We start from the raw sequence: 22,729 nt of genomic DNA, 5'->3' as shown, positions 1-22,729 counted from the left end.
TCTCTTTTCTGTTCTGCATCCATAATTTCCACTAATCTGTCCTCCACCTTGCTTATTTGTTCTTCTGCCTCCTGTATTCTGCTGTTAGCTGCTTCTAGTGAATTTTTTATTTCCGTTATTGTATTTTGCATCTCTTTTTCTGTAAGTTTTATATCTTGTATCTCTTTGGTCAGTGTTTCCTGTAAGTGATCCATTTTTGCCTCCAATGTCTTGCATCATCTTCAGCATCAACAATCTAAAGTCTTTTTCGGAGTTCCTGTCGTGGCGCAGTGGTTAACGAATCCGACTAGGAACCATGAGGTTGCAGGTTCGGTCCCTGCCCTTGCTCAGTGGGTTAACGATCCAGCGTTGCCGTGAGCTGTGGTGTAGGTTGCAGACGCGGCTCGGATCCCGAGTTGCTGTGGCTTTGGCGTAGGCCGGCAGCTACAGCTCCGATTCGACCCCTAGCCTGGGAACCTCCATATGCCGCGGGAGCAGCCCAAGAAATAGCAAAAAAAAAAAAAGACAAAAAAAAAATAAAGTCTTTTTCCTGGAGGCGAGAATATCCTGATCACTTAACTGTTTTCTGGGGTTTTTTCCTTTCTCCCTCATCTGAGTTATAGTTCTTTGTCTTTTCATTTTTATAGGTTTTTGGTGTGGTGACCTTTTTACAGATAATAGAGTTGTAGCCTCTCTTACTTCTGGTGTCTGCCCCCCTTGTGGCTGAAGTCAGTATGGGGGCTTGCTGTAGGCTCCTGATGGGAGGGGCTCATGCCTGCCCACTGGTAGGTGGAGCTGATTCTAATCCCTCTGGTGGGTGGGGCTTAGTCTCTGGATGGGATTAGAGGCAGCTGTGTGCCTGGGGGGGGGTCTTTAGGTAGCCTGTTTACTGAGGGGTGAGGCTGTGATTCCCACCTGGATTGTTGTTTGCTCTGGGGCTTCTCAGCCTGACTGATGGGTGGGGCAGATTTTCCCAAAATGGCCACCTCCAGAGAAAGGCATGGTGCCGAATATTCCTGAGAGCTTTGCTTTCAATGTCCTTCCCTCACAGCAAGCCACATTCACCCCTGTTTTCTCAGGATGTCCTCTAAGAACTGCAGTTAGGTTTGACCCAGATTCCTATGGAGACTTTGCTTTGCCCTGGGACCCAGTGCACGGGAAAGTCTGTGTACACTTTTTAAGAATGGGGTCTCTGTTTCCCCCAGTCCCGTGGAGCTCCTGTGCACAAGCCCCTCTGGCCTTCAATGCCAGATGCTCCAGGGGCTCTTTCTCCCAGTGCCAGATCCCCACACGTGAGAGTTTGATGTGGGGCTCAGAACTCTCACTCCTGTAGGTGAGTCTTGTGAACCAGTTAGTTTCCAGTCTGTGGGGCTTCCCATTGGGGAGGTATGTGGTTGTTTATATCACAAAATCACCCCTCCTACCTCTTTATGTGGCTTCTTCTTTGTCTTCTGGAGTATGGTATCTTTTTTAAGGTTTCTGACCCATTTGGTTGAAGATTGCTCAGCCTTTAGTTGTGAATTTTGTTGTTTTTAGGAGAGAAGTTGAGCTCCAGTCCTTCTATTCTGCCATCTTAATCCCATCTCCCAGCCTCGATAGGTGCTATTTTATTAAAAAAACTATTTTTACTAAATTTTATTCTACATTATATTTAAGGTACAGTAAATGCTTGTAAGCTCATTTGCTCTCAGGTTTTAAGAGTCCTTGGTGATAGAAGGAAGTGGTTGAGGGGAGGTGGATTGGGAGTTTGGGATTAGCAGATGCAAATTATTATGTATAGAATGATAAACCGGGTCCTACTGAAGAGCACAGGGAATTATATTCAGTATCTTGTGATAAACCTAATGGAAAAGAATGTGCAAAAGGATATATATGTGTGTGAATCACTGTGCCATACAGTAGAATTTTTTTCTTTTTTATGGCTGCACCTGTGGTGTATGGAAATTTCCAGGCCAGGGGTCAAATTGGAGCTACAGCTGGGGCCTTTGCCACAGCCACAGCAACACTGGATCTCAGCCCCATCTTCGACCTATGCTGGAGCTTCCTGCAACACCAGATCCTTAACCCACTGAGTGAGGCCCAGGATTGAACCTGCATCCTCATGGAGATTATGTTGGATTCTTAAGCTTCTGAGCCATAGTGGGAACTCCATGTATAGCAGAAATTAACACAACATTGTGAAACAACTCTACTTGAATAATTTTTTTTTTTTTGGTCTTTTTAGGGCTGCACCCTTGGCATATGAAGGTTCCCAGGCTAGGGGTCTAATCAGAGCTGTAGCCGCCGGCCTACGCCACAGCCATAGCAATGCCAGATCCAAGCTGTGTCTGTGACCTACACCACAGCTCACAGCAACATTGGATCCTTAACCCACTGAGCAGGCCAGGGATTGAACCTGCAACCTCATGGTTCCTATTTGGATTCGTTAACTGCTGAGCCATAATTGGAACTCCCTTGAATAAAATTTTTAAAAAGAGAGACTTTGTGGCATTTTAGTTGGGCCACACAAGGAGTATTGAATATATTTAAAGAATAATTTCAAAAAATATATTTAAACAGTAATTTTGCAAAAGTCTCTTGAACAAGTGTTGCCCAGTAGCACGTCAGGGTCCTTTCTAAGTGTTCATCATAGTGGAGGAATCTTTCAGAAGCAGAGAGCAAGTAGAAAAAAGAATATTCTGAAATCTTTGTGGGGAACATAAATTGAGATTTCTTGCTGCCTAGTCCTGTTTATGGTAATGATTATTGCCATGTAGTTTCTTTAAAATTATTCATTGTTGTACCAACTTAATATTGTATGATAAACTTGACAGAAATCTATTAAATCTGAAAAATTAATGTGGCCTCAATAATAGGCAATGGGACCAGCCAATTGTCCCCTACACAGAAACCCTTATAAGAGACTAAGTAAAAAAGTGCAGCAGCTAAGACTTCTAGAGCAGTGAGGTGGGAATGGAGATGCCTTAGGAAAGAACACTTGGCAGACTGACTGTTTTTGTATTGTGGCCTAACTTAAGAGCCATATCTGAATTGCTGTTTGTGGGCTCTGATATCTTAACTAGGCAATTTTTCAGGTGGCTTCTCCCTTTATTTAACTAGACTGTTTCTACAAAAGGCTAATGACTTTTTATAATCAAAGAAAATGAAATTGAAATAAAAAAAATAAATACCAAAGGAAAAAATAAATTCTATTGGGACATTCTAGGAAATAGTCTGTGAGATATAGTTCAGTTGGGGAGAAAAGATACTTAAAAAAGGAAGTTATCTGGAGTTCCCGCTGTGACTCAGTGGTTAGCAAATCTGACTAGGAACCATGAGGTTGAGGGTTCGATCCCTGGCCTTGCTCAGTGGGTTAAGGATCAGGCGTTGCTGTAGCTGTGGTGTAAGTTGCAGACACGGCTCGGATCCCGCATTGCTGTGGCTGTGGCATAGGCCAGCGGCTACAGCTCTGATTCGACCCCTAGCCTGGGAACCTCCATATGCTGCGGGAGCGGCCCAAGAAAAGGCAAAAAGACTGAAAAAAAAAAAAAAGTTATCTTACCTAACAGTCTAGGGTTTTAGAATTTGATACAGTAAAGAAGCCAACTTTGACCTTACTCGTACGTAGTGGTGAGTTAATGGCAAAAGAGCCCTTAAAAGCGTTTGGCTGATGCAGAGTTTAATGTAATTAGCAATTATGTATTATGTTAAAATACTTGCAAGTGTTTTGGACAGGTTTTCCGAGAGTTAGGATCACGTGTACGCATGGGGATCAGAAGAGAGCAGGAAGTCCAGGTGGCCCTGCTTAACCCAGCAGAGGCACGGTCCTGAGGGAACTGCATGTGAAACAGGCCAAGGGCACATGATTTGGGATCAGAAGAGTTGCCTATTTCCTTAGTGTGATTTCTTGCTTAGGAATTGTTCCACTCCGCAGTCTGTGAGTGTAGCAGTTTGGTGAGCCCTTCTCTAAGTTGCTTTGCTCAGGCCCTGCATTTTCTCTTGTTCCCTTCACACCTCTGTTTTGGCTCCCCGGGTCTAAGCCACAGCTCTGCATCACCTCCAAGCCTGCTCCAGCCCCATTACGGCTCCTCATCTCCCCTGGTGAAGACAGGTGGGCTGATGTGGTGGGCTAGGGGTAGCGGGGAAGGGCACCCAGGGGAAAGAGGGCAGAGAGATTCTTTTCTTCTGCCACTTCGTTCAGGATTCCGGCCACAATGATGAGAGGAGGGGGTAAGAGCGAGCAGTCTGTAACCCTGACGTTTTCACCCTGCAAGCTGCTGTAGCTCTTGTTTCTGCTCCTCAAAAAAAGTGAGGGGAGTACATGTAGGCCTTGGAGTCTGACAGACCTTGTTGGGTACCACCCGGCTCACAAACTACACTGTGGATGTAGGTCAGGTTATACCCTATTTCAGAATCAGTGTCTTCGGTGTAAAACGGAAATGATAATGATTGCTTTCTAAGCCCAAATTTGGACACATCACCTAGGTGCTTATTATACACTTCAGAATTTTCCCATTGATATTAGGATGAAGACAGAGGCTTTACCACATTCTCTAAGGTTCCACATGGCCTGGCCTTTTCCAGCTCAGCCCTTGCTCCTTGGGCATGAGCCCCTGGCCTGGCTTGAACTTGCCGGGTTGCCCCTGCCCTAGGGAAAGCCTTCTCTGGCTGGGACTTTTCTTTCCTCCCCTTTTGGTTTTGTTCATGCACAAATCTCAGCTCAAACCTCTCTACCTGTCACCACCCTGATTAGGTCATCCCCCCCCCCCAAAAAAACCCCCTGGCACCAAACTTTCATGGCTTCCCTTTTGTCATTTGTCATCCTTAAAATTAGATACTTGTTTGCTTTCCTTACAAAGTTTTTCAGCTCATTCTCAGTACCTAGAACAGAGCTTGGCAAGAGTAGACACGCACGCACACAAAATACTGTCTCTTGAGGGCGGAAGATGTGTTTCTGGCATACCAAGTTCCAACGGAGCATTTATAAATAATACTTCCAATGGAGCATTTATAAATAATACGGTGTTACACATGCTGGTTTTATAATATAGGTTTGTTTTCTGGGGGGGAGGGTGACTTGTAATAGTGGGGAACACAAGTGGGGAATACATAATTTAATGTTTCCCTCTCAAGGGCCTTGCCTTATTTGTGGGTCCCAGGAAGCTTACAGGCCAGTGTGGGGAGGAGGAGTAGGGATAGGATGAGACTAGGAGATACTTTTTCTGTCTTTTGTTTGAGCACTTCTTTTGTGTGTTTGTTTGAAAATATCTAATGTGAGTTTTCTTTTTAAACTACTTATGGGCTTTTGTGGAAAGGCCTGGGAAAAGGAGCAGCATTTATAACATTGTTTCAATGGGAAACTTATTCCAAGTTCCAATTAAGTGACCTGCAAACAAGCTTTTGGAAGCTAGCACATGGACAATGAGCTGCTCTACTTTTGGCCTCTGCTTGTTGGCATCCAGTTTTAAAGAAAAAAGGATTTCAGGCTTAACATGGGTCTTTGATTTTTGAAACACATTCTTAGACATTTGGAGTGCTTTATTTTTGGAAAATCATGATTTTCATATTTTTAAGAAATAGAATTGGAAAATGAGTTAGAATGTCTGCATAAAAATATCCTAATTGTGTGTATATGAAAGTATGTGTTTTTTCACTACCTGCAATTACACATTTAAAAATAAAAATGAGTTCCTATCGTGGCTCAGCGGTTAGCGAACCCAACTAGCATCCATGAAGACGCGGGTTCGATCCCTGGCCTTGCTCAGTGGGTTAAGGATCTGTCTTTGTTGTGAGCTCTGGTGAAGGTCAGACTTGGCTGGGATCCCACGTTGCTGTGGCTGTAGCATAGGCCGGCAGCTGTAGGCCCGCTTGGTCCCCTAACCTGGGAATCTCCATATGCTCCAGGTGTGGCCCTAAAAAGACAAAAAGACCAAAAAATAAATAAATAAATAAATAAATAATTTTAAAAAAAGATGAGAAATTTAATGGTGTTATAATAAATCTTCAATGTTTCTTAACTGGCTACAATTGCTAAATTATTAGTTCTAGGTAGATTTACCCATTTGTTGGCTTTGTACACATTCTTATGAGAGGTAATAATATGTAATTAAGTCACCATTGAAAAATTGCAAGGGAACCATCAGGAGCTGATTGAAATTAGGAGTATATTAAGTTTTTTGTAAGAGAATTGTTTTATACCAATGGAAAAATATGATACCCTTTTGGGGGCATTTGTTACATTTAATTCTGTATTTCATCATTTTGTTATGTGAAAATTATTGGTCTTATGGACATATGAAACGTGATTTGTGCGTTCTGCTCCTTTCTGGGAAATGTAATTGTGTAAATGCTTGGTATCATCGTGTACGCCCAGCACTTGGTAGGTACAGAAAATTCTCCTAATTGAGGATGATGTTTTTGCTTTTACACTAGTTATTGAGGTATCCATTTTTTAAGTTCTTGCAAATGAATAGATGCAGCTTTGAAGACAAGTTAGCAAATTGATGTGAAAATTCTGTTCATCTTAGTGAGGTAGCACATTCAGGAATAACCTATGTTAACAGCACAGAAAAAAAGTCCAAAAATAATGTCAAAAGATGAAGTCAAGGACATCCTCCTTCAGTGTGCTACATTATAACTCCTCTCCCCCCTACACTAACTTGAAGGCGTTTTCTTTGAGCTCATGTATGCTTTAAATCAACCAGAAAGCTTAAAAGATAGAAAAATGAATTTTCTTGCTGCATTATTTTTAGGCATGTGGAATATGGCTTAGTGGTGAGGTTTAGCAGATGGGTGTCTGTTTTTATTCTCCAAGTACAAAGAAATTACTCAATGAATGGAATATTTAAGATTTAAATAAGCTTTTATTTTTTAAAGTTTCTTGCAATGCCCCATTTAAGCATGATTCTAATATTAGGTTTAAAAATGTGCATTGTGCAGTATTGCCAGTGGCTGGGAATTATGATGACGGATAAGCTTTAATGGCTTTGTCGAATTTTAAACAGTGGCTGTAAAAATTAATTTCCTTTGGCCTTTAATGACATTGGTACTTTTTAAAATGGCATACAGAGAAGACTCTGAAGTGGTTTCCATTTTTCCTTTTATCTCTTAAGAAGGTAGTTAGGGATAAAGAGCATTAAAATTTTTTAAAGATGGTATCAAGAATATATAAATTAATCTGGAGCATCAAAGCCTAGTTAGAAATACATCACTTGATTAGATTATCTTTAGAATTTTCATAGGCTGAGGTTAATTTTGCATAAGTACTGTGTGACTTCAGAGAAACAGTCACAAAAGTGATTTTAAAAAATTTTTCTATTATAGTTGATTTACAGTGTTCTGTCAGTTTCTGCTATGCAGCTGAGTGACCCAGTCATGTATGTATATGTGTATGTGTGTTTGTGTGTGTGTGTGTATATATATATATATATATATTCTTTTTCTCACATTTCAAAGTGTTTTGTAGTTTTTAATTTGCAATTTTACAAGCTACTGGATAATTCAAAGATGTGAATGGTCTAAAACAATTTTGTGCTAAATAGTAGGACATTATACTAAAATGCTGAATATACAAATGGATGGAAAATTTTGAGCATTGTTCTGAATTTATATATAATTAGTATTTGAGCTTAGAAGACCAAGTTTTTATGAAAATGCAGACACTCTACCAAGTTCAAGTGACAAACCCCTAGTTGTGACAGTGATGATGTCTCCAGGCATTGACAAATGTCCCTTGGGGGTAGAGAACCACTAATTTCAATAATATTGGCAGCATTGCACACTTCATCCTAGGCAAATGGTGTTGAACATACAAGTGCCTTCCTGTAGCTTGTCTGCGTGATCTTTAATGCATCACTGTAAGTTAGGCAGTGCTTTGCAATTGAAGAAATCAAGACTCAGTGCGACTAGGTGACCTCTCTGAGGTTTCACCTGGGGCAGATCTGGGGTTAATATCTAGGACTTCTGATGCAAGTCTAGCACCCTTAATTTGATTACTCTGTATTAAAATTTCTCATCCTAAAGAACCAGAGCTACCATTTGTAGCAGCTAACATTTGAAAATGTAATTATGTTGTTTTGAGGTCTGACATTCTTGAGCATGCATGAGTTACTCAGCACTTGGCTAGACCCTTTCTACATGAACCTGGAGTTTTGTGAGCTGCTTCATTAGTCCTGAAAGCCAATCTCAGCACTCTATTGCACCTGGAAAATTATCTGAAAATTTTGTATGCAGAACCTTTGCAGAGTGCATAGACTTGCTCTTCAGCCATTTGTGAGAGGACGCATATGTTCTATTATGCAGGGCCAGTAAGACTTCCTAAACATCTCCTTTAAATTTTTTTTTTTTTTGTCTTTTCTAGGGCCGCACCCGAGGCATATGGAGGTTCCCAGGCTAGGGATCAAATTGGAGCTGTAGCTGCTGGCCTGCTGGCCTTTAAATGTCTTTTTTTTCCTTGATGCTTCATTTCTTGAGTCAGTGCCCCCATGTCTGTCCCTCTCTTTGTCTCCTCTTAAAAATAACATTCCTTGTTCCTCTTCTTCTGTGACTTTCTGGCTGCTTCTCCTTCTCATTCTTCCTGGAGCTCCTCCTCCAGTTGCTTTTCTCAGGTCTTCCCATTTGTCCTTTTTTCAAGTTTCTTTGCTGTTTAGGGTATATGATCTTGAAAAGACCTTTTAATCGTCTGTGTTTCAATTTATTTTAATGGAGATAATACCAATGCCTACCTCATAGGATCAGTGAGAGGCTTCAGTGAACTAATATATATGTAAAATGCTCTCCAAGATAGATGCCTAGGACCCAGTGACCACACAAGTCAGGCTTGTTACTGTTGTTATTTAAATGTTGTTTCTTGTCACTACTAGGCTCTGTGGTGAGAAGAAATAGGAGTTTACAGTGTAGTTTTATGGATATAGAGGTAGAGGAAACTGGTTCTGTAAGATCTTTGTGTACTTCTATGTTAGGAGCCTTTTACTTAGCAGACTATCAATATTCTTTTTAAAAAACTTTTTTTTAAATTAAAAAATTTAAAGTATAGTTGATTTACAATGTTTTGTCAATGACATTTATCAATATTCTTTTGTTGGGTTTTGTGCAAATGACATCTTACCTTGGAAAATCTAATGTCAGGTGTTACTGCGTAACTTCCTACCAGGAAAACACTGTTTCATGTGTTACTGTCCTCTAGCTGCAAGGACTAGAGAAACACTGGGGTTATTTTGGGGGATGTGGATTTATTGTAAAGATATGTGGGAAGTCAGATCCCCGGACAGCATCTCATGATTTGTCCAGTCACATTCTGCAGATAATGGGGACATTGTTTGGGATGAAACAGCTTTTCCAGTATCAGAAGAGCCTGCTGTGCTCATGATTCAGTTGTTTCTTGTTTTGTTTTTTTAATTGTAATTTATTTTGTGATTCAGTTGTTTCTTATCGCGGCTGTCTTTTTAGGGACTCTGCTTCTATTGCCAGCCCCCCATCTTTTGGTTTTCTAATTCTGCAACCCCCAGATTTCCAGATGAGCTCTTTTCTCTGGGTATTGCTTGGTGTGTCCAATTATTTTCCAATACAACCACATTTAGAAGTTGACTGGTATTGTCTCCAAATGGAAATGGAGGAGGAAGAAGCCATCATTCCTCTTCTTGTTTCTGAATAGCTTGAGAGGGAAGGCTGAAGAGGGGCCAGGGATTTCTCTTGGATGCAGACTGTACAGTTTTTCTAACATATGCCTTTAGACATCTCTGCAACCCTTTCTCCATAGTTACGGCCCTCCTCACATGTCTGGGGAAATGACAGTAGTCATTTCTGTTGAAATTATTGCTGTCCTAAAAAATCTTAAAGGCCATGAAGAATGGGTTCTCAGACACATTCACTTGGGCACAAATAAATATTACTGCCAACAGAAATGGAATGTTGTCTGCTGGTTTGACCTTTCTGTGGCAAGAATAAAACTTTTATTTTTAGGAAAGATCATAATTATAGTGAGTCATTCTGTATATTCCAAGTATAAGTTTCTGGAAAGATACATGGCCATTGAGAGTTTTTCCACTCAACCAGTGACCCAGTCTGTAAAATAAGGGTATTGGGCTTGATGATCTTACGATGAACAAACATCATATGATTTTTTTAAACTTATACATCCTATTAAGCTTTCCAAGTCATTGCTCCAGGATATGTGAGAATAACTGGACAGTTAAGCATTGTTTGGTTGAGGAATCTTGACACTGTTCTCATTTCAGTTCTTGCTTATTTTTCTTCTTGATTTAAATGTTGCCACAAGGAAATTTTGCTTACCTAATCTCTATTTTGTTTGTGTGTGATTAGATTGTAAAAGGAATTAAAATCCTGCAAAATGAAATAATACAACAAGATCAGCGACTGGCCAAAGCAATGAGCCGTGACGGTTCCTTTCATATTACCCTGCTAGTGATGAAGTTACTAAATGAAGATGAAGTGAACATGTGAGTAATATGTCTTTCTGAAGTATTATTTTCCATGTTATTGCTCTAAGTAAACATAGCAGGACTCAGAGGCATTGAAATTCTAAGGAAGTATTCTTTATTATAATTTATTCCAATTGATAAATCTATTTATATAGAATTCACTATGTAAGTAGTCTTCCTAATCTTTTTTTTCCTTTTTTTTTTTTTGCTTATTGAGGCAGCATCTGCGGCATATGGAGGTTCCCAGGCTAGGGATCTAATTGGAGCTACAGCTGCTGGCCTGTTCCACAGCCACAACAACGCCAGATCCGAGCTATGTCTGAGACTTTTACCACAGCTCACAGCAACACTGGATCCTTAACCCACTGAGCAAGGCCAGGGATCAAACCCACGTCATAGTTCCAAGTCGGATTCGTTTCTGCTGCACCACAAAGGGAACTCCCTCTTTTTTTTTCTTTTCATGGTGCACGTGTGGCATAAAGTTCCCCAGCTAGGGATTGAATTGGAACTGCAGCTGCTGGCCTATGCCACAGCCACAGCAATGCCAGATCTGAGCCGCGTCTGTGACCTAACGCTGCAGCTTGCAGCAGTGCCGGATCATTAACCCACTGAGTGAGGCCAGGGATTAAGCCTTCATCCTCATGGATACTAGTCAGATTCTTAACCTGCTGAGCCACAATGGGAACTCCTAATCTATACTTTTAAACTCTGTTGTTATTATCAAAGGCATTGGTTATACAGTTATTTTGTCCATGTTAACTATGTAAGCACTCTGGAGTCTGACTTTAGGTTAGGATTCCAGGTAAAGATTTGGGCACCATGGCCTGACGGCTTTTTTTTTTTTTTTTTGTCTTCAGGGCTGCACCCTTGGCATATGGAGGTTCCCAGGCTAGGGGTCTAATCAGAGCTGCAGCTGGCAGCCTGTGCCACAGCCATAGCAACTCGGGGTCTGAGCCACATCTACGACCTACACCACAGCTCATGGCAACACCGGATCCTTAACCCACTGAGTGAGGCCAGGGGTCGAACCTGCGACCTCTTGGATGCTAGTCGGATTTGTTTCTACTGAGCCCCGACAGGAACTCCCCAAGCACCTTTTACTAGCTGCCTGATTTTGGGAGCTATTACTTTTTAATGCTTTTTAAGTAAACGGAGGAAATAATAGTAAAAATACATATAAGAACTCTTTGTATAAGGCCTGGAACAGAGCAGGCCCTTGATATTATTAGCTATTAGAGGTGTCATTTACTAGGTTAATGGACAGTTTCAGTTTTACTTCCCTCATTCTTAGGGTACCTGTACATTCAGCACCCCCAAACCCAGAGTTGTGTCGGTAAAGCTGAGTACCGGTGATGGGTTGCTGCTTTCCAAGGTGGCGTGGAAAAACCCTGGTCCTCCCCCAGTTCTCTGGGATTCTCTCTGGGAGCCCCTTGCCCTGTTACCTCCTGTATTGCCCTCTGGGTTCAACTCAAGCTTAAGCTCCTTGGAAAGCCAAAGCCTGAATGGATTGCAGCTTACTTCTGTCTTCTACCCTGATGTCTAGTCTCCTGAGGGCATGAAGACCAAGGCTTGGGTTGGGAAGGGGGTTGGGATCAGCTGGTCCCAACCTGGTCCACGCAGAAGCAGGTCTTGAGCACCCTGTGATGGCAGAAGGCTGGAAGAGCTTTCTTGACTTATGTTCACTGTTCACTTTGCCAATAAGAAGAAAAAAGACAAAAAGAAAAAAGACTCTGATGCTCTTTTTATTTTTATTTATTTTTTGCTTTTTAGGCCCACACCTTTGGCATATGGAAGTTCCCAGTCTAGGGAACTTCTGGCCTACACCACAGCTCACAGCAACACTGGATTCTTCACCCCCTGAGCGAGGCCGATTGAACCCGCATCCTCATGGATACTAGTTGGGTTCATTACTGCTGAGCCATAATGGGAACTTCCGAAATACTCTGATGCTCTTAAAAGAAGCCAGAGAAAATGTGACATAAGAAGAGGAAAGCCTGAGAGGAGACAGATGTCCTCTATATTAGAATGGTGTACTAGTCAGGGTTCCCCAGAGAAGCAGAACCGATAGGATGGATATGCATTTGGATATCTGGATCTAGATATACTTACAGCTACAGCTAGAGCTATATATAGAGAGATTTCATTTAGGGAATTAGCTCACGTGATTGTGGGCCGTCTGGCAGGCTGGAGACCCAGGGGAGAGTTGATACTGTGGTCTCATGTCCAAAGGCAGCTCGGAGGCCGAATTCCTTCTTCCACGGGGGAACTCAGTCTTTTCTCTTAAAGGCTGCAACTGATTGGATGAGGCCCATCCGCATTACTCACAGTCTACTGATTTAAATGTTTATCACATCTAAAAAATTCCTTCAGGGAGTTGCCTTGTGGCACAACAGGTTAAGGATCTGGCATCACTGCTGTGGCTCAGTGATGGTTGGCTCAGGTTGCTGCTATGGCTTGGGTTTGATCCCTGGCCTGAGAACTTCCTCATGTCACAGGCACAGCACAGCCAAATAAAATAAAATTCCTTCCCAGCAATATCTAGACTGGTGTTTGCCCAAAAACTGGGCACCATGGCCTCAGCTGACACATAAAACTAACCAGAACAAAGGACAAGAGCAAGAGAAAATTCTGAGCTGGGGTAAGGGGTAGCGAGTAGGAGACCCTGAACCAGCAATAACTTCCCAAGAACTTGGTGTGGACAGTGGAGGCACAGCCAGCTTTGAGGGCGATTGTTGTCCAGGGTGGGAAGGAGTGAAGAGCCCCTCTGGTGCTGGAGGGAGGCGGCAAATCAGAGGGAGGGGCACGAAGCCAGACACATCCCCCAGGGGTTGAATGTTCTCTCCAGGCCCAGCCCCAGCAGCGTTGAGCAGAGAACTAGGAGTGCGACAGAATCCCAGAAACAACCTAAAAGAAGAATCCTGTAGAACCTGAGCCATAAGGAAACAGTACCATTGATACTAAAGGCACAGCATGGGCAATAAATCAGCTTTCAGCTCATCCACATTGATTTCCAAGAAAAGAGAGAAAGAGGCAGGTAGCCGGGAAAACTCAAGCTCCGCGGAGGCGTTCCCATCCAGTAATGCTGGGAGGGCTTGCCACCACTTAGGTGGGAGAGTAGAGCCCAGGAGACTGCTAACAGGCGGACATGGCCTATCAGGGCATGTGGATGGATCCAGAAATTGCCTTGCGCCCCAGTGGGTAGACTTGGAAGTTGAGGGAGAATCAGTGGATCAGAAGAAGCAGACTGAGGGATAATGACACTGCTGAGTGGCCCTGTTTCGTGATCAGCGGCTTGGGCAGGGGTCTTTGCTTCAGCAGTGCATGCGAGTACGATGCCCAGTACAAGCGGGCTTTCAGACACCAGCATGGGGCACCCAGGGATGTGACCAGACTGGTCCCCCCGAAAGGGAATCTCTGAGGACCCAAACAATAGACAGACCTTCTTCAGTCCCCTTGCCAGAGTATGCTGGATTCGCTGGGAAGGAGGAGGGGAGACGGAAGGGAAAAACAGCCTTGAATGGCTTGAATTAATGGAATAATTGTACCCCAAAGAGACCTTTGTAAACCAGAGAAGACTGAGGTACCATTGATTGACAAATTAAGGTTTGATCTCTGTCATCAGAAATGGGTTTGGCCACAGCATGTATATTTCAGTTTCTGCTGCTCAGCCTCCATTCTCCAAACAGGTACTTCATTTTATTTTCCTAACCCGTGTTGTGAGTCAGGCAGCACAGAAATGCCCTCTTTCTTGTTCATGTGAGGAAACCAGGAGGCCTAGGAATTAAATGGTGCTGGTCAGTGGAGAAGCCAGAACTAGTCTGTCCTCTTTATTATTCCATGGAGTGTGATTGTGAGAGACAGGGAGGCAGGGGGAGGGGGTGGGATGGGGACAGGAAGGAGAAAAGATGAAAAGTGCATGAAAGAGACAGGAGAGGTTAGCCTGCTGGAAGTACGAATGGCCTCCTGTATCTCTGTGGATAAACCCACAACTGACTAGAAATACTGTTGAGTGGTGTGCCGGGGAGGGTATGTCCTCTATGTATTGTAATGTTTATGTTTCTCAGTGGAGATGGGCCTGCCTTCTCTAGGAGACTTTTAGAAATATTTGGGGGGGGGGAGTATTTTTGGTTGTCACAATTATTGAGGAGTACCATGGGCATTTTATGGGCAGGAGTCCAGGTTACTAAGCCACCTGGGCCAGTCCTGAACTAGGAAGCATTGTCTTGCCCTAAATGATGGCATTGCTTGTTGAAGAGTTACTGTACAGATCACAGTCATTCAGCCATAGGTTCCACAGTGTCTCTTTGCAAATTTCAGTTTTGTGTAAAAAACTGTGTAGCAATCCATCTTGTGTTTGAAGAATTAAAGTGACATTCTTATGCTGTTTTATGATACTGGGACTCATAACTCTACTGGAAAATGATGACCAGACATTTGATATTCAGCAGTTATTCCTAAGTTATAATGAAAGATCTAAAAAAAATAAAATAAAAGTTTGCTATACAGACAAGGTAGGTAATCTTTTGCAATTCAACCAATGTTAATTATCAGCCATGTATAAGATACTGAGTTGAGTGCTTTGGGAAAAATGAAGATGAATCCTGATTGGATCTTGTGCTCACAGATTGTAGTTGACTAGATTATATGAACCCAAATAACTCTAAGAGAAATATGTAAAAAGGGTATGTTTAATTAGGTATAAAATATTAAGGGGATTTGAAAGGAGGGAAGATTTGTTTCTGGTTTGAGAACCAGGGAAGTGTTTGTGGCAGAAATGTCGGCTTTTAAGTGGTGATGAGTTTCAAGGTGTGCCTTCCCTTTGGGTAGCTGTGAAGGGAGAGTGAAACTGATTGGCTTTTCTTGGAAGACATTGTTTGTATGAAGAATTTGCCAAGTCCCTAATCTTTTAATTTTGTTTTTCATCTTACGCTGTATAATATGCGAGACATTCATATTGTCCGTTTCTTGTTCTAGATTATTACTTTTCAAAGTCTAGTATCATATTTTAGGTGTTTAATGGAATATTGATCAATGGCTTGGATATGGAGTGTTCAGGAACATTTGTTTTTAAATAATGAATTTCTTCAGGTAGATATCATCCTTTGTGTCCTCACAGTGTAGACGAAAGACATAGAAATATATTAGCCCAGATCCTGATTTGAAAAGATGGCTGTTCTGTCTTAGTTTTAAATACAACCCTTGTGTCTGAACTCCAGTTTCAGAATTCTGTTTCCTATATGCCTATATTCTATTTGTTTTATTCTAAAGAAGTCTTCCCAGAAGTTATTCTTGAAAAGATGTTCTATTTAAAAGACTCTGGAAGCTAGTGAATTTACCAGTAGGCACTGATTGCTTCTCACTCTGTGAGCAATGACGTCTCTTTAGGACAAATTTATTGATTTATGCCACTAAAGGCCTGAAAATTTGGACTGAGTTTAGATCATCTACATTTCTGTAAAGGGAAATGGGATATAGAATCCAATATCTCTGAAAAACTCTAGCCTTTGCCTAGCCTGCTTTTGTATATGGTTACATTTAAAATGAGTATCCTGAATTCCCTGATTTAGCATAGATGAGCCCGTAGATGAGCCAGAAGTGCTTGTTCTGTTTTCACATGCTCTAACTCAGTAAACACTAAAGAACCGTGTTGCAGTAGAAGTGTGTCTGTACACTGTGCCTTTTTGGATGAACATAAATAAGTTAAGAAAGATTGAATTTCAGATGTGGATTTGGAAATACAATTATGAATGTTGACAGTTCTAGGAGTTCCCATCGTGGCTCAGCAGAAACGAATCTGACTAGCATCCATGAGGACGCAGGTTCGATCCCTGGCCTTGCTCAGGGTTATGGATCCGTTGTAGCAGTGAGCTGTGGTGTAGGTCACAGATGCTGCTTGGATCCCGTGTTGCTGTGGCTGTGGTGTAGGCCAGCATCTACAGCTCCAATTCAGCCCTTAGCCTGGGAACCTACATATGCCGTGGGTGCAGCCCTAAAAAGGCAAAAAAAAAAAAAAAAAAGAAAAAAAGTTGGCATTTCTAAAGCTATTTTGAAGTATTATACATTGTTTTGACAAAGAAATGAGATGGTGTGGAAACTATGGATGAGTGTTAAAAACTTTATATGAAAACTAATTTAGAAATGTGAAAGATCTAGAAAAATGCCTAAATTTCTTGTGCACACATGACATAATTACTGCTGGTGAACGAATTGCTGATCAAGATAATTTAAATTATAGTGGTTCACCAAAGTGGTGTTTTAAAGCCCTATCCATAATATGTGTCCTTATTTCTTTTTTGAGGAATTGCTGCCCTCTAGTGAGTTTCATTTTTATCCTATAGTAAAGTACTTAGACCAAAATCCTCTTCAATTTGAAAGTAACCGATCTTAATTTTCAAACAATTCCAAACCTGATAAGGTCTAATTCATGAATATAGTAAAGATTTTTTTTTTTGTCTTTTTGTCATTTCTAGGGCCACTTCCTTGGCATATGGAGGTTCCCAGGCTAGGGGTCTAATCAGACCTGTAGCCACCAGCCTACACCACAGCCACAGCAATGTGGGATCCGAGCTGCATCTGCAACCTACACCACAGCTCATGGCAATGCCGGATCCTTAACCCACTGAGCAAGGCCAGGGATCGAACCCACAACCTCATGGTTCCTAGTCGGATTCGTTAACCAGTGGGTCACAATGGGAACTCCAACATTTATTTTTATAAAGAAAAAATAATTCTTTTGAAACACAGAATAGCCCTTTAATCACGTAGGCTAAACAGATATGACAAACTTCTGTAGCTGTAGTTGGCAAATGTGAACTTGTACTTTGGTTGAACCCAAGTACAGTAAATTGTCTTATTATGGAGACTATTATATTTCAAAGAGATAATGTGTTTTAAGTTTCAGTAGACTGCCTTACAAACACTAAATACTATATAAGCATTAGTACTTCTAATAAGAATCTAGAACTTTCACATAATCTAATGTACAGTGTAGGTATTAGGGTTTTTTGGAATATATTATCAGTAATCTTTTTTGGAGTTGTCCATGCCATTTTTCCTTGGTTAAAAATTTTGGTGAATTAGGAGTTCCTTCTGTGATGCATCAGGTTGAAGGACCAGCATTGCCACAGCTGTGGCGTTGGTCACAGCTGTAGCTTGAATTCAGTCCCTGGCTGGGGAACTTCCATATGCTGCCAAAAAAAAAAAAAGCAAAAAAACAAAAAACCAAAAAATGAGCCTTTGGTGAACCATAAAATAGCATCTTCTTTTATGTCTTTAATATAAAATAAATTAATGATGGCCTTTCTGACTAGTGTGAGGTGGTATATAATGTGAGAAAAAAGAATGTATACATGTATATGTAACTGGGTCACCTTGCTGTACAGTAGAAAATTGACAGAACACTGTAAACCAGCTGTAATGGAAAAAAATAAAAATCACGTAAAATGATAAAATAAAATTAGGTAAAGATTAATTCACTTCTAAGGATTTTGCTTAAAAATTAATATTAGTTTTATTTTGATCATGCAGATTAGATTTTGAAGGTATTTGCACTTTAAAATAATTAATACAAGTATCAAAATTAATTATCTTTCTAAAACTCATGATTTTGTTTCTCATTTGGCTTTGTGTATTTTGTCACTTAGTATCTTGCTGAAAAATATATTCTCTCTTACCAGTGGTATTGACGCCCTTTTGGAACTAAAACCATTCATAGAAGAAATCCTGCAAGGAAAACCTTTGACTTTGCCCTTTGAAGGGGTTGACACTTTTGGAAATCAGGTTGGGTTTGTCAAGCTGGCCGAAGGAGATCACATAAACCCACTTTTGGAGATTGCAGGTAAGGCAAACAGTGATATACTTAAATGAAACCTCATCTGTTGAAGAAGCACTTTTTTTCTCCCAATTATTGTGATAGATATTTGACATCTTTTAATTTGGGGGAACCAGTGTAACCTCATTTTGTAACTGAGCTGCTTCAGCATCTGCTTATGTAGGTAAGTAGCCAAGTAAAAGACCAGAAAAGTTATCTTGATTCTTAGCCCCGAGGAATACGTTGATTCTGGAAAATGATGGACTGGTCTCAAGTATTTGTGAGGACTGACCATATCATAAGTCTGAAGGATCCCAGTGTTTATCATGATATTTGACCTGTAGCTGGCATTTAATAAGTGTTGAAGGAATTAGTAAGAATTACCAGTTCACAGGTTTGTGGGGATTGTCAGCCCCATTCCAGAGAGTCAGTGGATGAGTCAGCAGTGTTTTCCTCTGTGCTTCCTTGGTGCTTCCTGTTTAGGTACTGTTCTCAGAGCGGAAAGTCCACTGGTGGTAGTAAAAGGTCTCACGTCCATTGGAGAGCACATTGTTTTGTGCAGCACGATGAAAATGTTAGGGACATAGAAGCAGAAGATCATAAAACCTGGATAAGTGACTTTTGAGTAGATCCAGAGATCATAGTTTGGGTGTTTGTCTACATAGTGTAAGCAATTTTTATTTTCCTTTCCTTTCATATCATGTCAGATCATTTCATGTCATCGCATTTCAGGTTCGGTAATCTTTGATTCATAACATACTCTCATCATTGCTCCATGCTGGGTTTTTTGTTTTTGTGTTTGTTTTTGGCCATGCCTGTGGCATGTGGAAGTTCCCAGGCCAGGAATTGGTTAGAACCCGTGACACAGTGGCAACCCAGGCCATTGCAATGACAACCCTGAATCCTTAACCTGCTGTGCCACAGAAGAACCCCTTTGCTGGGTTTATTTTTATCTATGTATCTGTTTTAAAATAATATTTTATTTTTATTTTTATTTTTTTGTCTTTTTGCTATTTCTTTGGGCCACTCCTGCGGCATATGGAGGTTCCCAGGCTAGGGGTCGAATTGGAGCTGCAGCCCCCAGCCTACGCCAGAGCCACAGCAACGCAGGATCCGAGCCGCATCTGCAACCTACACCACAGCTCACGGCAACGCCGGATCGTTAACCCACTGAGCAAGGGCAGGGACCGAACCCGCAACCTCATGGTTCCTAGTTGGATTCGTCAACTACTGAGCCACGACGGGAACTCCTAAAATAATATTTTAATCATAATTCCCTGGTGGCACAGCAGGTAGAGGATCTGGTGTTGTCACTGTAGTGGCTCCAAATGCTTCATTCGTGGTGCAGGTTCAATCGCTGGCCCAGGAACTTCCATATGCTGTAGGTACAGTTAAAAAAAAAAATTAGTAATGTAATCATCTGGGAATCCACTACCCCAAACAAAAGCTATGACTTTAGTAGTAATCTAACATATCATCCTTTTCGTTAATCCATCCTTTGGCCCACCTTCATTCAAGCTAACCATCATCCTAAAGTCACTATGTGTTATTCTTGTAGTCTCCCTGGCTATATGTATTTGTAATTGCTTTTAATCTTATTAAAAGGTATGAGACTGTATTGATCTTTTTTTTGTTTGTTTTGTTTTTGTCTTTTTAGGGCTGCTCCTGTGGTATATGAAAGTTCCCAGGCTAGGGGTTGAATTGGAGCTATAGCCAGAGCCACAGCAACTCCAAATCTGAGCTGTCTCTGCAACCTACGCTGCAGCTCACGGCAACGCCGGATCCTTAACCCACTGAGTGAAGCCAGGGATTGAACCCACAACCTCATGGTTCCTAGTCAGATTAGTTTCCACTGAGCCGTGACAGGAACTCCTGTATGTGATCTTTTGAGACATACTTTTTAAAAATTATATATTGTCTTTATGCAGTTGCCCAGTCAAAAGCACACCTCTTTTTGGGATGAGGGAGGCGTGAGGATCGGATTTCATTTCATTGTTGGTTAAGTTTTTCTTTTGTGGAGCAAAGTATGTGTATACAACAAGCAAGCAACCAATCAAACAATATTTATGAGTCTAGTAGGACTTAAAATCATTAATTGGCCAAGGAGAAAGCAACTCTAACAATTTTGATGGCAGAGCATTTGGGGCAACCCATTCCTATGGTTAACAGACTTCATCTGTTCTTCCTGACTGCTCTGGAGAAAATGCTAGATTCAGGTCTTTCCTTTTGTAATATAAAGATCCCTGAGCTCAGGAAACATTTCTAATTAGTCATTCATTCATTGTTCTTTTAAATAATTCAATGGGTGCTTGCAACATTGAGAATTCCATCCATTCTTAGCAAATATTCTCACAAAGGCAGTTTCCAGTATTGATGAAAGATCCATTGTGTGCTCAGGAATGTGGAATCTCGCCAACTTTAGGATGACTCTGAGCTCAAGGGTGTTGGTTTGTCATTTTAGAAAAGGCCACTGCCCCTGTAATTCCTTTCTAGATGCCAGAGGCTGTTGCTTAAAAATACATATACTTTTCTAAGCATTAAAACAAAACATTACAAAAAAAATGGAAAAAGAGGGAGAACACTTCTCTGTCCCTCTCATATAATCACTTGCTTTTAGGCTTTTATGTGTATATTGTGCTTTTGCTTTGGATTATAGATTTTTATGCTGTTTTTAAGAAAGCTAAATATTTGAATAATATGTATATAGAAAAATTTCATTGTTATTTAGTCAATGCTCAATTTATATAGCATTTAGATAGTCCAGGTGTTCAATACATGGAATTTTTGTTAGTATTTTACTTCATTAGATTTATTTTTTATTTTTTATTTTTGTCTTCTTTTGTCTTTTCAGGGCCACACTGTTGGCATATGGAGGTTCCCAGGCTAGGGGTCTAATCAGAGCTACAGCTGCCGGCCTACACCACAGCCACAGTAACGCGGGATCTGAGCCACGTCTGCAACCTACACCACAGGTCACGGCAAGGCCGGATCCTTAACCTATTGAATGAGGCCAGGGATCGAACCTGCAACCTCTTGGTTCCTAGTCAGGTTCGTTTCCGCTGTGCCACAATGGGAACTCCCCCCACCCTTTTTTTTTTTTTTTTGTAGATTTATTTTTAAAAGAATGCCTCAGGATTAATATTGCTGTAGTCTAACAGTATCAGTAAAATAATATCACATCTGTTTTTGTGAGATATTTTATAAGCTATTCAAATAATCCTACTTTCAGAGGAATATATTCTACTGAGTAGGGTAAGACGTTTCTTAGATTATAAATTATGTATACGTATGTGCTTATACAGGAATATTCAAACTTTGTATGTTCAAAAGTATGGAGACAGAGCTAGTTTGACTTAATGGAAGGCAGAAAAATTATTAAAGAACATAAATTTAATTTTTAAAGTGTTGATAAAGAAGTTAAGTACATGTTATGAAGCAAAACGAACTTGAAAAAGTGTCTATAATTATAGTTCATGAGCAATCTGATTTATCTAACTTTCATAGAGTTTTTCAATTTTCAAGTTAAAGGAAACATCCTTAAAATGTTGCATAGTTATTATGAACAAAGGACTGAGTTTTAGATACTAATAATTGAACTCATTACTGAAAATTTTATAGGATAAAGAATAATGTAGAACTAATGTATAAAGTTGAAGAAAAGTTACATATTTTGAACTAATAGAGGCTGAACTGATGAGCTAGTAACTGTGATTTTTGGAAGATGCTGGTGGGCTGAAGAGACCAAGCCCATCTCTGCACACCCTGTACGTGTAGGTGCATGGTGGTAGCCACTTAAGGGAGCTGCTGAGGTGGACGCCATCCAGGCTCTGTTTCTCAGCTTCCCACCTTGACTTCCAGTGATCTTATTTTTCCAGAATAAAACTGTACCTTCTCCTTTCCTAGCATTGCACAATAGCTCATAGAGCTAAGAAGGTATTGAAAATTATGCATTTATATGTAATTTCTCCACATTTTACAGTGATAAAATTGCACCGAAAGCTTTTTGCATAGAAATGAATGTGATTTCATTCATTTTTTTAGTAAAATGTAATTTTGTTAAGAAGTATATTAGATTGAGAGATTGCTAAAAAATTTAGCCTGCTGGAATTATAATAGTCCTTGCAAATCTTTTTTTTTTTTAAACGAGAAAAGTGCCCTTGGTTTGCATGATAAAAGATTCCAAGTACATCTATCTCATAAAAGGAAAAATGAAAGGTTTTTAGGATGTTCATTTGAATATTACTCTTTCTCTTTTTTTGACTGTCATATCCTCCAGAAGATGGAGAGTATATGCTCTGTGTTTTCAGCTCCTTGTGAGAAGTCTGTTCTGTTGCTGGTATCTTTGGGTCTTTCCAAGCTGCTCTGCTCTTGGACTTCTAACCACGACAGGCTGCTGGGCATCCCAGCATCCTACTGACCCTTCCGCATACAAGCCTGGGCTAAGCTGCCTTCAGAAACATCAGAACACCTTAGCCACACATCATTTAGAACTAAGCAAAGATGCAGCGTTTTCTTGTGTGCA

General features: G+C 40.8%; 1 protein-coding gene across 3 annotated transcripts in view; it reads left to right on the top strand.

Moving 5' to 3' along the window:
- The window catches only part of AKAP7 (A-kinase anchoring protein 7), a 139,062-nt gene that overhangs the window by 26,179 nt on the left and 90,154 nt on the right, over nt 1-22,729 (top strand). For all 3 annotated transcript variants that reach the window (XR_007131954.1, XM_047758652.1, XM_047758662.1), the window contains exons 4-5: nt 10,279-10,415; nt 18,074-18,234. Coding sequence is in view for 2 of the 3 variants with exons in the window: in XM_047758652.1 (XP_047614608.1) it covers nt 10,279-10,415; nt 18,074-18,234 (298 nt within the window). In the remaining variant the exon portion in view is untranslated. The remainder of the gene's footprint in view (nt 1-10,278; nt 10,416-18,073; nt 18,235-22,729) is intronic.

The sequence above is a fragment of the Phacochoerus africanus genome, chromosome 2 (assembly GCF_016906955.1).
Source record: "Phacochoerus africanus isolate WHEZ1 chromosome 2, ROS_Pafr_v1, whole genome shotgun sequence".
NCBI classification, from domain to species: domain Eukaryota; kingdom Metazoa; phylum Chordata; class Mammalia; order Artiodactyla; family Suidae; genus Phacochoerus; species Phacochoerus africanus.
This window is presented reverse-complemented; position numbering and strand designations above follow the sequence as displayed.